This window comes from Neopsephotus bourkii, unplaced genomic scaffold (assembly GCF_033783945.1).
Source record: "Neopsephotus bourkii isolate Nb327-2 ecotype Australia unplaced genomic scaffold, CSIRO-AGI_Nbou_v1 NB_533, whole genome shotgun sequence".
In the NCBI taxonomy this organism is placed as follows: domain Eukaryota; kingdom Metazoa; phylum Chordata; class Aves; order Psittaciformes; family Psittacidae; genus Neopsephotus; species Neopsephotus bourkii.
In genome coordinates this window covers 1,650,513-1,664,477 of record NW_026901034.1, presented here as the reverse complement: position 1 = coordinate 1,664,477, position 13,965 = coordinate 1,650,513, and the positions used below count along the sequence as shown (strand labels likewise).

General features: G+C 46.1%; 2 protein-coding genes across 7 annotated transcripts in view; both read right to left on the bottom strand.

Moving 5' to 3' along the window:
- The window catches only part of MCRIP2 (MAPK regulated corepressor interacting protein 2), a 148,967-nt gene that overhangs the window by 75,417 nt on the left and 59,585 nt on the right, over positions 1-13,965 (bottom strand). The gene's annotated exons all lie outside the window — the stretch shown is intronic.
- PIGQ (phosphatidylinositol glycan anchor biosynthesis class Q) overlaps positions 1-13,965 on the bottom strand; it is a 33,178-nt gene that overhangs the window by 17,164 nt on the left and 2,049 nt on the right. For 5 of the 6 annotated variants that reach the window (XR_009725055.1, XR_009725056.1, XM_061350786.1 and 2 more), the window contains 3 exons: positions 11,720-12,417; positions 5,899-6,030; positions 4,608-4,728 (listed from right to left, as the gene is read on the bottom strand). Coding sequence is in view for 4 of the 6 variants with exons in the window: in XM_061350786.1 (XP_061206770.1) it covers positions 4,608-4,728; positions 5,899-6,030; positions 11,720-12,390 (924 nt within the window). In the remaining 2 variants the exon portion in view is untranslated. Of the gene's footprint in view, positions 1-4,607; positions 4,729-5,898; positions 6,031-11,719; positions 12,418-13,965 lie in introns of those variants that run through there. The other variant, XM_061350787.1, reaches the window with a different exon arrangement.

Below are 13,965 nucleotides of genomic sequence, written 5' to 3'. Positions count from 1 at the left end.
TTGTGTCCTGAGCAAGATTACTCATGCTATATAGCACTGCTCTTGCCTACTACTGGCTTGACTCTTGATAGAGAGATACCCACAGCATCTTAGTAAGGAAGAACCCCTCTGAATAACAGAGAAAAAGGCCTTATTTTCCTTATAAACCTCCATCCTTCATTTGAGGATGAAAATAGCTCTTCCCCAAATCACTGTGGGCTTAGACTCACAATTTCTGGTGATTTCATCCAGGCTGATGTATTTACTGATTTTCTCTTTCCATCCCACTCCTCTGCTGGAGGTCCCCCTTGCAGTGGACAGGGCAGAAGATGTGGTAGCTCTGTTCCCTGGTATTTTGCACCTGACCTACTCACCTAAGCTGAAAGCAGTGGTGAAGTCCATTGACCAGGCTGTGACTGAGGTAGCTGAGAGTGGGAACCTCCAGCAAACAGCTGGGGAACATACCTGGGAGAAGTGCCCTCTCCCACTGTCCCAAATGAAGAGGTATTGTGAGTAAAAGCTTCAACCTCTGAAAATCCCACTTATGCTGCTTTATAAATAGACTGGTTTTAATATTTAACATGTTGGACTGGTAACTTAGAAAAAGCATTTGGGGATTTTAATGAAATATTTAAATGCTTGAAAGCGGCAAGGCTGGGCTTCAGCACTGAGTACTTCTGGAGCTGCCAGTCCCAGAGGTGCTACTGAATCCTGATAGGGATACAGCTCGGGAAGGTGCCCTGGCTTGCTCTTGTTTAGTAGGGCAAGGCACTTCAAAACAGAGTCCAAAGGCAAAACCTTGCAGGCTGTTTTCCTGACAGATATTTTAGGACTGATCAATAGCAATCAGAATCAGGAAAGGTGACTGGGAGCCCAGTTCTCCTGTTGCAATCATTAACATGAAGCCAGTATCAAAAAATAAGATGCATTGAACAGGAACCATTTCATAAAGCCATGTAGGGACATTACCAAACTGGAGACTAAAGCTAACAGATGAGAACACTGTGGAAATAATTTCTTTACTGTCATGCTCTTCTGTCTAGTCTCCATATGCAGGGGGTCTAATGCTGATGGGACATGGATGGAAAAGGACAAAGTGCACTGCAAGTGGGATACAGGTGGGAATAGGAACATGCTATATCCAATTACCTCTAAGCCCCAGTAATACTCTTGGAGGCAGGATCTATGATAAATATTTAACTGTTTCAAAGAGATTCAGCTTAAGAAAAAGAGACATCAGCAAGGATAAAAGAGGGGATGGAGGAAGAAAAGATGGTTTATCACAGAATCCTAGAATCCCAGACTGGCTTGCGATTCTAAGGAGGGAACCTTAAAACTCATTCAGTGCCCCCTGCCATGGGCAGGGACACCTTCCACCAGACCTGGTTGCTCCAAGCCCCGTCCAACCTGGCCTTGAACACTGCCAGGGATGGGGCAGCCACAGCTTCTCTGGGCACCCTGTGCCAGCGCCTCAGCACCCTCACAGGGAAGAACTTCTGCATAAGAGCTCATCTCAGTCTCCCCTCTGTCAGGTTAAAGCCATTCCCCTTGTCCTGTCCCTACAGGCCCTTGTCCAAAGCCCCTCTCTAGAAAGGTATTTTTTTAATAAGCAGTTCTTTTGAAAACAGACAGATGTAGCACTATCAATCAGGTATGTTCGAAGGAGGACTGTCTTGTGGAAGGCAAACCCAAGGACATCCATTGGGAAGCCTGGTGGGATTGAGAGGAAGGAGGAGGATAGGAGTTGTGAGGGTACACGTTTTCCATTCTTGGATTTGAAAGCCTGCTCCCAAATTCAGTCCTTCCTACTGCACACAGCCCTTTGCCAGTGACTCCCTAGGTGGTTCTGAATCACATCTGCCTCATTTACTGACAAAAGCAACTTGTTATTACAGTCAGCCCAGCACAGCTCATCAAGCTGTGAAAGTGGGAGCTGCGTTCAGCGGTGTCTTGTGCATCGGCAACAATTGCTAAGTGTTGATTTGACAACCATTGTACCAGGGGATGACGAATGCTGGGTAGGGAACACGACGTGATCCTCACGTCAGCAGGCTCAGCTTGTGACCCTGGCAGTTGTTGAGAGCCAAAATAACCTACCTGCATTTGCTTCCTTCCAGAGAGTTGTCTACTAGGAAAAACAATGAGCAGTGCATCCAGTCCCCACACAGCTACCATTCCATTCTGCTCATGTTAAAATCAATCAAACCAGTGAGGTTATACATTATAAAAGCTTAGTTTGTCAATATTAAAATCAATCAAGCCAATAAGGTTATGTATCATAACCTTAAAATATATAATAATCTTACAATATACATAATGTTCTATTTACTAACAGATACAGAGTGTAAGGTCAATGCCATCGTCAGATGTCGGGCACATATCAAAAGCAGAATATGAAGGAGCATTAGGGATGGCAAAGTAACTAATTCCACACATAGGAATGTCTGCCTTACTGAATTTGGCAACACGTAAGAACTTGAGAGAGCCCAAGTGATGGGAATAATGCGTACCAGATGGACACTCAGCAGCAAAGAGGAAACCTACTGCTGCATGGCTAGGGGGAGATTTTGCTGTCATCCTGGAAAAGAAGTGGTGCTGGCTTGCACATCACATGCTGAAGTCACTGGGATATTTTGGGATTACTCAGATCTGCATATTTTTAAGGGTTGCACATAATGCATATAAATCAATGCCCACTAAAGGCAGTAAAAGATCTCCAAATGATTTTATGTCCACAATCTCAAAAGAAAAAAGTAAGGTTGGAAAGTTAGAAAAGTTGTAAGGGGCCTGAACTGATAAGCTTGGAGAAGCAGAAAGGCACCGACTGACAACCAGGGAGGAGTTAGCACTTCCAGGAAAATAAGTAAACAGGTCCTGGAGATAGCAAGGGAATGAAGTCTGCATGTGCAGGAGACATGGTGAAAATAACTGACATCATGATGCGTGAGTTGAGTGACAGACGAGCTAAGTATCTGAAAAAGCAGCTCCCACAAGGAAGCCTGTCCAGGAGAGGTGCTGGGATTGGACACACCTTGAGCATGAAGAGCATCCATCTGCCAGAGACAGTGGGCAGATGGAACCCCTCCTGGAGCCACCCGTGCAAACAGGAACGTGGCCAAAAGCCACTTCCTCACAGACTAGTTAAGAAATCAGATTTCTGAGAGCTGGACACTTAGAGTAATCCCACAGGGAGAGCTCTAGAGACCTTAAACTTCTCCTGTTGAAATATCTGTAAGGCAAAAGACTTTGGAATAAGACTCAGAAAAATAATTTTAGTGTACAGTTCAAATACAAGAGTAAGCGTATTGCAAGAACTGTGGTCCTTTCTACACCCACCCCCACCCCCCCCCCCGCTGAAGAGCAGCAATCCCTGAAACATGCAATCCTTAGAAGTTTGACCATGAAAAATAACAAAAGGAGCAATAATCATGACCCACAGCTGAGCTGGACACATATACACTTGTGAAAACACAGCATGAATGAGAATTATCAGACCTATCTATGGCTTGTACAATTAAAAGGTTAAGACAAGCAGCTCATCATCAAGGGAAATGTGAACTCTTCCCAAAACCAAAAAAAAACCCAATAGCATAAGTAGGAAAAATAAATTGTTGCTGGAATTCTCTAATCAGACTAAACTCCCTCCCAGCCAAGAAGCTGGAGAAAGAACAAAGAGAGAATGTTCTCCAGCTGCTAGGAAGGAACTGATGGAAGGATCCACTTTTGTTCCCAGAAATGAAAAGAAAGTGGGCAGAGAAAGGATTAGGTTGTGCAGCCATATGGCAGCACTCAACACTGGCTGCACATGTATTCCCAAGACACAGAAGCTCTTAAAACGGAGCTGACTTCAGATTAGTGGTCTGGTGCCCAGCCTCTCAAGTACATTAGATGTTTTGCACTGCCACTAAACAGATATGTTGGAGCACTGCACCTACAGAACCACCAGAAAAGCAGGCTAGTGTGAGTCAGACTTGTTCTTCACGAATCTGTGCTGATGTGGAGGGATCTTAGTGGGCAAGAGGAGCTACAGCTGAGAAAATCACAGAACACGGCAAGTTTTCCTACTTCATCATCTACACACCAGAGTTCTGAGACAAGGTTTCATGTGTTTGTACCCCAACTAGCTCATGTCTTTGGATTTCCCCATAAAATTCCTTTCCATGAGCACTGCTGCACTGCTTATCAAGTTTGACTTTTCAGTAGTTTATCAGATTCAACCCAGGTTACAGCTTTTTTCCACTCTCCAAAACCCCCTATAGGAACAACTTGAGGACGCTTCCTGTCAACTCCAGAATAAAAGTGTTCTGGCTCGATAAGCACCCAACCTGCAGCTGCAGATCTCTGGCCAAGCCCTAACTGTAACTTTAGGAGCTGGAGCAGCCCTGGTTAAACATCTAATTACTATTCACTGCACATGCAAAGCAGGGCTGTGTTTCTTTTCAGCAGCCCCAGCAGGCTCGATTTGAAGATTTCGCTGCTCTTGAGGAGATAAAATTTGCATGACTTCAGACAGGACTCTCTCTGAAACCCTTGGGGTTAAGGCATTGCCTCCTGACCACTATGCCAGGCAGCAAGAGCTGGTCAGTACCCACAGCAGGTCAAAGAAAAATGGCTTTCGCCAGACTTACATCAGCCACAGGGATGAGAGTGTCAGCAAGGTGACCAATTCGGTTCTTTCTATACAGCCAGGACACCAGCAGTATCCCCAGAGCCACATCAATCAGCAGAGAGACAAAGATGTTGGCTTTCCTGCATGCAGGGTACAGAGAAAGGGTGTTAGAGCAAAAAGAAGGAGAATGTTTCATGCTTCAGTGACAGTTGTTGGGTTCACTTACACAGGATCTTTAACGTCCCAGGGACACCAGGACAATTCACTGAAGGGGCACAGTATAGAGATCTTTTGACTTTCAGTGGTGTGCTGCTACTTCAGTGGCCAAGCATGGAGCCACTCAGGGTTTGCCACAAACCCTCTCTTAGTAAGGGGATCAAAGAGTGGGATTAAAGCTACAAAAAAGAATGTCACACAAAGTGTGTATACACACACATGGGGGGGGATTTACCAATACTAGGGCCAACAGCACTTGGGAGTATCCACATGGAGATGCGGTGGCTTTCCAAGAGGTATACTTTAGTGGAATGACTAGTTCATGTAATAAATGTTTCTGGGTACATGCACGTACCCAGGAGGGTTTCTGAACAGCCCCTTTGCTGCTAAGAGGTTCTGAATGAATTCCATGATGTGAGTTATTCAGGAAATCAGCCTAAACAATCACAGTTACTTCTGGCCTTCAAATCTGCTGATCTATTTTAAGTGTTCCCTGGGAGTCTATTACTGCAGGATCAGAGAACCCCACAGAACAAGCCTCACTGTGTAATGGCTGTAGGGCATTCAGTATCTGCCTCAGATCTCTGCCTCTCCCTGTTACACTTGCTGTGCTGTGTTTGCTTTTTCTGTTACACTGCCTTTGCTACTGTGGTGGGAGTTTCTGCTCTGCAGTTACTGCAAGAAAAATTCCCCAAAAGAGTGGGTGGAAGTGGGCAGCATTTAAACCTTCCTAATCTTATGGGAAGTACCACTGACTACTAATTGCAGTTTTTGGTTAACAGCAGCACATGAAAGCGCTGAGGCTGTGGGAGTACCCATAGCAAAGCACTACAAAGGTGGTGCAGAATAAGCTTTCTGTGGGCAATATCCTAGTTGCCTTTCCCAGGCTAGGGAAAAAGGCATATATCTGGTATAATTAACGTAAACAGAGTGTAAAGATCTGAAACTAGCAGGGACTAGAGCAAGGAAAGGTGGCATGACCTGGGGCAGTGAGGACTCTGTAATGCTCTGTGGGCACAGGATCCATGGTTTGGGCTCCCCAGAGGGGACAGGGCTACAGCAAAGATGGGCATGGCTTTCTGTGTACTCCATACCTCATGAGTTGAGTCTGGGTTTGAGCCTTCTTGTTACTGCTGATGACCTGGAGGTGCTGGAGGCGATGTCCCAGCTGCTCACAAGTTGAGAGTTTGCTCCATAAGAAAGACAAAGGCCAAAACTTGAGCACCCTGCAGAAAGAGCATGGGAATGTGCTTGCTGTTGCCACACAGCAGACTGGCCAGCATGCAAACTCCATGCAATACATGCAGTGTGAAGTTAAGGTTGTGCAACCAGAGACAGTGTCAACATATTACCATTACAGAGTATCAGATGTTAACTGTTTTCTTAAAAGTTAACAGAATTAAGGCAGTTCATTCTTTCCAGACCAAGGCATCTAACACAGACAACCCAGCCTCTCATTTCCATTTTGTAAACCCACATGCCTTGCTCTCCCAAGGAAGCCACAAGGCAAGCCTGATTCCACCCTGTGCTTTGGATACATTCCTGGGATCGCACACTGCTCTGAGTCTCCAGGAGACTGGAGTTAAGGCTGTTGTGTGTACAGCATAGCTACCCAACAACACAGCGTAACTGCTGCACAAACCCCAATCTGGCGTGAGCTTGGTGTAACAAAAGCTGTGTTCCACCTGCAGTTTCTGTTCCTTTCCCCCTTCTTTTCTCTTTTTTCCACTTGATCCTTTTTTTTCTTTATTACTTGCAAATTCCTTTCTCAGGGTTTTCACTTCTACCTTCTCTCCACTGCCTTGCCAGGGGTGACCAGCATTATGTATCTAACATAACGTTTAGCACTTAATTAGGTTTCAAAGTTAACATCCACATCAGGCTTGTAGGGGAGGAAACATTCACATGGTTCTCTTATTATGACTCAGAAGAAAAGTACTAAATGACGCTCAATTATGTTGGGGAGTTACTTTTATTACCACACAACCTATAAAGAAAGGAACGATGGTGATTTGTGGAATGACACCTCTGGATCAGGCCGGTTAAGAGGGCACAGCAGTAGTAGAGCAACACAAAGCACCATGTTGCTTGTGGGGAACAAATATGGATGGGGATGTATTTTGGATCACTTCTTTCCTGTACCCAGTGGTTGTTTCACTATTTTCACAGTGTTCTAGTGTTTCTTGTTAAGGGTCCAGGAATCTCTGCTCACTTTTAGTCACTTTCTTCACCTCTCTTACTACTTTGGTACGCTCCAAATGCAGCTTACATTCATTCCAAATGCTAAGATTATTCCTCGTATCCTGCTTTCCTCTGGAATTGTACAGCTGTTTGGATCATGAGTGATGCTCTAGCAAAGGGTGCATGCCTTCCCCAGATTTCATCTGGAGGACCAGCCTGGTGGCCAGCAGCACAGTGCCTTCAGGACTGGCCACGGCAAGACTTAAGATGGGCAGACTGGGTCTCCCGCTGCTCTTTATACATTTATACACAGATCACACGGGTTTGGCTCATTCTGAACTAAAGTTGCTACCCCCTTCCTCCCCACATCCTCCTGAGCCCTTTCAACTGTCCTTCATGCAAGGTTTGTCAGCATAAAACCAGAGTGCTGAAGTGCCCCCTTTGCCCTCCCCATTCAGGTTCTAAACACATTGGCTCTGAAATACATGCAATGTGCTCTCAATCATTCTGCTTAATTTGAGATCTCCAAGTTACTCAGCTCTTCATTACAGCCTCCCACCTTAGAGACAAATGAATGCATTGCTCTTCAGCTGCCTGTCAGGAGGTGGTATCTAAAGTGGCGGAGGAAGGAGCACGGAGTGGGGGAGAGAGGCACACGGAGGATGGCACTGGCCACTGATCTCACAGACCTGGGGTCGCAGATCCACCAAGACATGAGTGCAGATGAGTATTCTCTTCCTATTATGTCCTAGCCCAGTGGTTACAGATTCTGGTGTGGCAAATCTTTGCTAGAGCAAAGAATTGCACTTGAAATGCAAAGAAGGGGAAAGGAGAAATGCTCTACCTGGGAGGTTATTTCCAGATGGCTGAAGGTGAAACATGACTGCTCAAACCAGCAGCTGTCAGACCACCTCAGTTCAAGTAGAAAGCAACGGCTCTGGGGCCCTGTGCTAAACACTCACTGGGCTGAGAGCCTCCCCATCCTCTCCCATCAATGTGTGTCTCACCATCCATTGCTGCTCCACAGCTCTCCAAGACAGAGGCAGCCAGATGTGAGTGACACACTGAGCAGACACCCTGCTCGAATGAAATGGCAGGCTGCTGCTCTCTTCTGCCTGAAGAATGTCTCGTGCAAGCGAGAATGATTTCCAAAGCAGCCTCATCCCCAGCAGCACCCAGTGACATGTACACACACAGCAGCCTGCCAAGGGTGAACACAGCTCCTAAATGAAACAGGACAGGCCCACAGACGCAGCAGAGGTCTGTGCTCATCTGTACTGTGATCAACTCTTCTCACTTAACATCAGACAACCTCTATTCCACTTATGCACTTTCTTTGGAAAGTAAACACACACATGTACTTATTTAAATAAATACAGAATCACAGAATCTCAGACTGGTTTGGGTTGGAAGGGACCTTGAAGCTCACCCAGTTTCAACCCCCTGCCACAGGCAGGGACACCTTCCACTAGACCAGGTTGCTCCAAGTCCCGTCCAACCTGGCCTTGAACACTGCCAGGGATGGGGCAGCCACAGCTTCTCTGGGCACCCTGTGCCAGCGCCTCAGCACCCTCACAGGGAAGAGCTTCTGCCTAAGAGCTCATCTCAGTCTCCCCTCTGTCAGGTTAAAGCCATTCCCCCTTGGCCTGTCCCTACAGGCCCCTGTCCAAAGCCCCTCTCCAGCTTTCTTGTAGCCCCTTTAGGCACTGGCAACTGCTCTAATGTGTTCCCAGAGCCTTCTCTGCTCCAGGCTGAACAACCGCAATATATATATATGTAAATACATATACATAAATATATAAATATATATAAAATAACCCAAATATACAAACATACTGCAAAAAGCTCAGCGTAACAGTTGCAAGATGTGCTACAGTAGCTCTCATCTCTAGGAGTACTGAGGAAGAAAGCCAAAAATATTTCTTGCATGGTCTCTTCCCCCTGTGCACACTGACAGTGTGCTGCCAGAAATTCTACCACTTGTTTACCATGCAGGATATAGAATGGCTTGTATGATTATGTACTTTCAGAAGTACAATGGAAAACCAACCATATAAAACCCAAACAAACAAACAACCAACTCCAAAACAGTGACACTGTATTGCTGCATTATTTAGGCAGCAGAAGATCTTTGGAGTATTTCCAGATATATGGAATTTTAGCAATAAATTAACATAGCCTGCAGGAGTAAATCTTGATTTTCCAATTCGCTTTGTGTTCCAAAATTGAGAGCGGATTTTTCAGCTATCAGATGAAAAGCAATCTTTCAAAATCTGGATCACATGCACATACAAAACCTCCATTGATCACAACTCCTGGCTGTCTTTCCGCTCCTTGCAGGAGCAGTGCCTGCTTTCCAGATGAGGAACTGGAGATTAGGCTGTTCACAAATGGGGTTTTTTTACAATGCGCACACAGAGTTTATTGCCTCAATACTAAATCATCACGATGTCCCCAACAGCACACTAAACACCTGCAGTGGTAATGGAAACCCTGCACAGGAGACCCTCTGAAGAGAGCCTTGCAGTGGCCACCCCTTAGCACAAGGTGGTGCTGGAGAAATGCCTTACTTTGAGATGTACAGGACTTGAGAGCGCTGGCTCAGCTTGGATGGATATGAGTGCTTGCTTCTGGAGATTCCTAACGCTGCTGCCCTGCTTCCCCAGCGCGAATACTCAACAGTGGCATATCCAAAAAGCCCCAAGCCTCTGCAGCGTGAGAGGACATCACTCATCTCTTTCTTTAGCTTTTCAAAGATTAATATCCCTTAATACCACAAAAACCCGGGAGAGAAAGATGATCTATGACCAGAAGTTCTGTGACCAGAAGCAAAAAACTGGTAGAACTTAGTTTACAGGATGTCCTGTTCCAGCACAGGGAGAAGGGGATTGGAAAGACTCTTGAATGCAACACCTCGAACCCTCTCTGCCTTGTATTTGTTGGCACAAAGGAGGTTGCACCCCACATCACATGCTAGATTGAACCAAATTACATTAAATTACTCAAGAAGGTCAAGCAGGAGGCACAAACCCAGGTGCTAATCTCTGTTCTCCAAGACTGATGTTTTAAAACACCTGTAAGGTGAGTAAATGTCAGCATATTCTGAAGTCAGAATAGCTCCCAATAACCTAGGTAGCAGCTGCCTGTGACCAACCAGCCAGACTGAGCTCAAGCTTCCAAGATATGCTCAGACTGTGGCCTTCTGGAGACCTGAGTCCTGGCACTGATTGAGGTGGGAAAGTCTGATCTCGAGACTAAGTGCTTATGCACAAAAGGATCATCCCGTTTGTTGGTAGTCATACACAGCCCACAGACAGCCAGAAAAAGAACCTTCAGAGCTCCCCACAAAGTTCTGACTTATTAACCACTGACAACCAACCATTAAAGCAGAGTAAGTGTCTACAGAACAGTTCCAGGATCTAGTGGTCCCTGATCAGGTTTGGATCTGACCCCAAATCTCTTCCGATGCCGTAAATCAAAAATGGGCAGGTTTCCCTTTGTGTCCCTAAATGCGTAACCTAATTGGTCAGAAAATCTTTGCTTATGAAGAGTTTCACTGTAATTTTTTAATGACAGAACCATACAACTGGAAACATGTTAAAAGATTCCATTTCCATACTCTTAGGTTGTACTTGAGAAGATTCATCCATGAAGACAGTAGTAGCTCTTATCCAAACTTCATATCCAAAGTGACCTCTTGCAGCTTGGAACCTCAACTCCACTCTCTGGCACAACCTCTCTAGGCAGGCTGACCTTTATAATGAGGGGCTTCTACCCTTAAAATCTGCCCGGAATTCCTCTTTAGTGCAAGCACTTGGCACATGTTATATCTGAAGCTTCCTATTCGGTTTCATGGCTGTGACAATGGGATTTCACTAAGGATTCCTGGAGACCCGTGCTCCCTGTAACCTGTTCTAAGGTGCCGAGGTTGCAACACCACTATCTGTCAGAGAGATGATGGATTTAGACACACTATCTGCTGATGTTTCACAGCAGTGGAGGGTTCACAGCTGTGACTCCCTACTCCCTGTTTGCTATCAAGCCATTGAGGAGATCCCCATGTCATTCTGTCAGCCGTGGAATAGCTGGAAAACCAAGGTTTCAGCTGCAATGAAACTGAAGTGGGGCTGAGCTACCCCTGCTGCAAACAGAGAGAAGATCAGTGCCTCCTCAGAAAGCCTCACAGCTCCTTGAAGAGCTCTACCACGTTTGAGGAAGCCTCTCCAGACAAGGCTAAGTGCAAGGTCCTGCCGCTGGTTTGGGGCAATTCCAAACACAAACACAGTCTTGAGGAGACTGGATTGGACTGGATTGAGCAGCTCTGGGGAGAAGGGCTTCTCACTGCCAGAGAGGATACTGAGATGAGCTCTTAGGCAGAAGTTCTTCCCTGTGAGGGTGCTGAGGCGCTGGCACAGGGTGCCCAGAGAAGCTGTGGCTGCCCCATCCCTGGCAGTGTTCAAGGCCAGGTTGGACGGGGCTTGGAGCAACCTGGTCTGGTGGAAGGTGTCTCTGCCCTTGACAGGGGGTTGGAACTGGATGAGCTTTAAGGTCCCTTCCAACCCAAACCAGTCTATTATTTAACATTTAGTAGCAGCTCTGCGGCAGCCTGTGTCCAACAGAACAATTTAGTACCAACTGTGTTTCTCACTAGAGTTGAGTAGGAACTCTGCAAAAGCCTAAACACAAATCACATTTCCATGCAAAATGTAAGCTTGCAAATGCTGTACCACTTACCTGCTCCTGCAGATCCCAGAGACAAGTGAAAGCAGGAATGTCAGCAGCATGCATGCAGGCACAGAGGCCTGCTTCATCAGCTCCACAATGATACTGGCTTCAGCGCCATCTGACTGCCAGTGGGTCAGCTTGATGGGCCCGTCGTCATACCTGTCCGTCATGAAGAGTACCTTACTCTTTGCAACTGTGTGGAAGATGGCAGAGAGCTTTGAAGCATCATCTGTCTCGTCAGTGGAGGTAGCTGTATCCAAAGGTGGATGCAGATGGGAAAGCATGACTTTGCGCTGGTCATAGTATATTAAGATGACTTCTTCCTCCTTAGGGTGGTTAGAGTGTTTCTGAAAAGTAGAACAGCTCCAGAATTTGCTGTCTCCCTCTTTGCTTATTTGAATCCATGGCTCATGGGAGAATATTGTCCCAAGGTCTTCCAAGAACTTACTGAGATTCTCTTCTTTCTCCTGCTTGCTGTTGCTCCAGGAGCCAAGCACAGAAACACTGACTTTAGTTACCCGCTGGACTTCACTGAGATACTGCTTCACCTGGAAAGGAATGAAAGGGAAATGCACCACGGCAAGGATGACAGCAGAGCTCTGCTCTGAGAGCCAGCGGCCGACCAAGATGCCACTTTCTGCTGAGGAGCAGCATGCCGGGAAGAAGACCTTAAGTACCATGGCAGTGATGCTGGAAGAACGGGACACCTGCCAAGAAAAACAGACATAAAGCTTGAGAATGGTGATTAAATACAAGGAAAATGGGAGCTGACCAGAGGACTCAGGGGAGCAACCAAGTTATAAAACACTAAGTCCAACCACCTGCACAATGACACTGGTGACAGCCAACAGATAGACACATGTCAGAGAAGCATTTAGGAGGTTCCTGATAATCTGCAGTCTTTGAAGTAAGGGGTGGTGAGCCTGGAGTTTCTCAGCAAAGCCCTTCCCTGAGTCCTGGAGCAGGTCCTTCACCACTGTACACTGATAAGCACTGCCCATCGGAGCAGCCAAGATTAGGAACCCATCCAGGCTCAGATCTTGGATCTGACAGTGCATGTGCTTCAGCACTTCCTAGAGCAGGGACTACATCATAGTGCACCATGATGCCTCAGGAATATTTCCTCCTATGACTGACAATCAAATACTGGGTTATGCTATAAAGCCAGATAATTTCAGAGCCTCCTGTGTGCTCTGCCACAAACTCACTGAACAACCTTGGGCAGATCACTCATCTCATCTCACTTCCCTCATTTGGAAACAGAAACAATTTTGTCAAAAGGGGCTATAGTGACTAACTGATTGAAGTTTATGTAGCTCTTTTAATTCATTAGATACAAGACCCTAAAAAAGGAGAAGAATCTCTGCTTTATCAGTGTTCTTTATCTACAATGTTTTCCTCTGTGTCATTAAAACACATCTCAATGGCTTTATAAGATTTAGAAAAAGGAGCTTTAAGGCAGTTGACAATGTCTCTTTAAATAAGGTGGAGGTTTCTAACAGGAATATAATCGCTGTAAGGAGGGCGCTGGCGCAGAACAGTCGGACTCCAGTGCCCATTGTCCTTTCCTGTCCTTCAGAGCTTTGTTAGAGCTGTGAAACTCTGCAGGCCCCCGGGCTGGCTCCTCTGTGAGGGATCAGTCAATCGGAAAGAGCAGCACAGAGGGTATTTACACTGCACACAGAGGATGTATAATGTGAAGGTCCCTGGTGGGTTTGGGTTTCTCTTTTTAATACAGGACAATTGATCCAGTAAATCTCAGCACCTGACAATTTGCTCCATGTGGAGGAGGTGATGGGGAAGTAGCAAAGGAGAGTGTTGAACCTGCTCCTAGCCCCACAGTCCTGCCAAGCACAGCAGTAGAAAATGTCTGCTCACGGATGGGTTGTCAGCCCCTCCAGGCAGCAAGGTGAAGCTTCCTTGGTGAACAGCTCACTCCTCCCAGGGGAAAAGCACCACAGTTGCTGTATCTGCAAGTAGCAGTTCGAATTTTTTTCCTGGGATTGAATTTTCCCTTTTCATAGAATCCCAGACTGGTTTGCATTGGAGGGGACCTTACAGCTCATTCAGTTCCACAGGCAGGGACACCTTCCACTATACCAGGTCTTTCACCATCCCCATAGTGAAGGATTTGCATTCTTTTCCCCTAAGACCCACAGACACACTCTCGGGAAAAACGAAAATAATTATATGAATACAGGGGCTCTGAAAGGTGAAATGTGACACGTTCATGCACACATACGCTCAGAAATTAT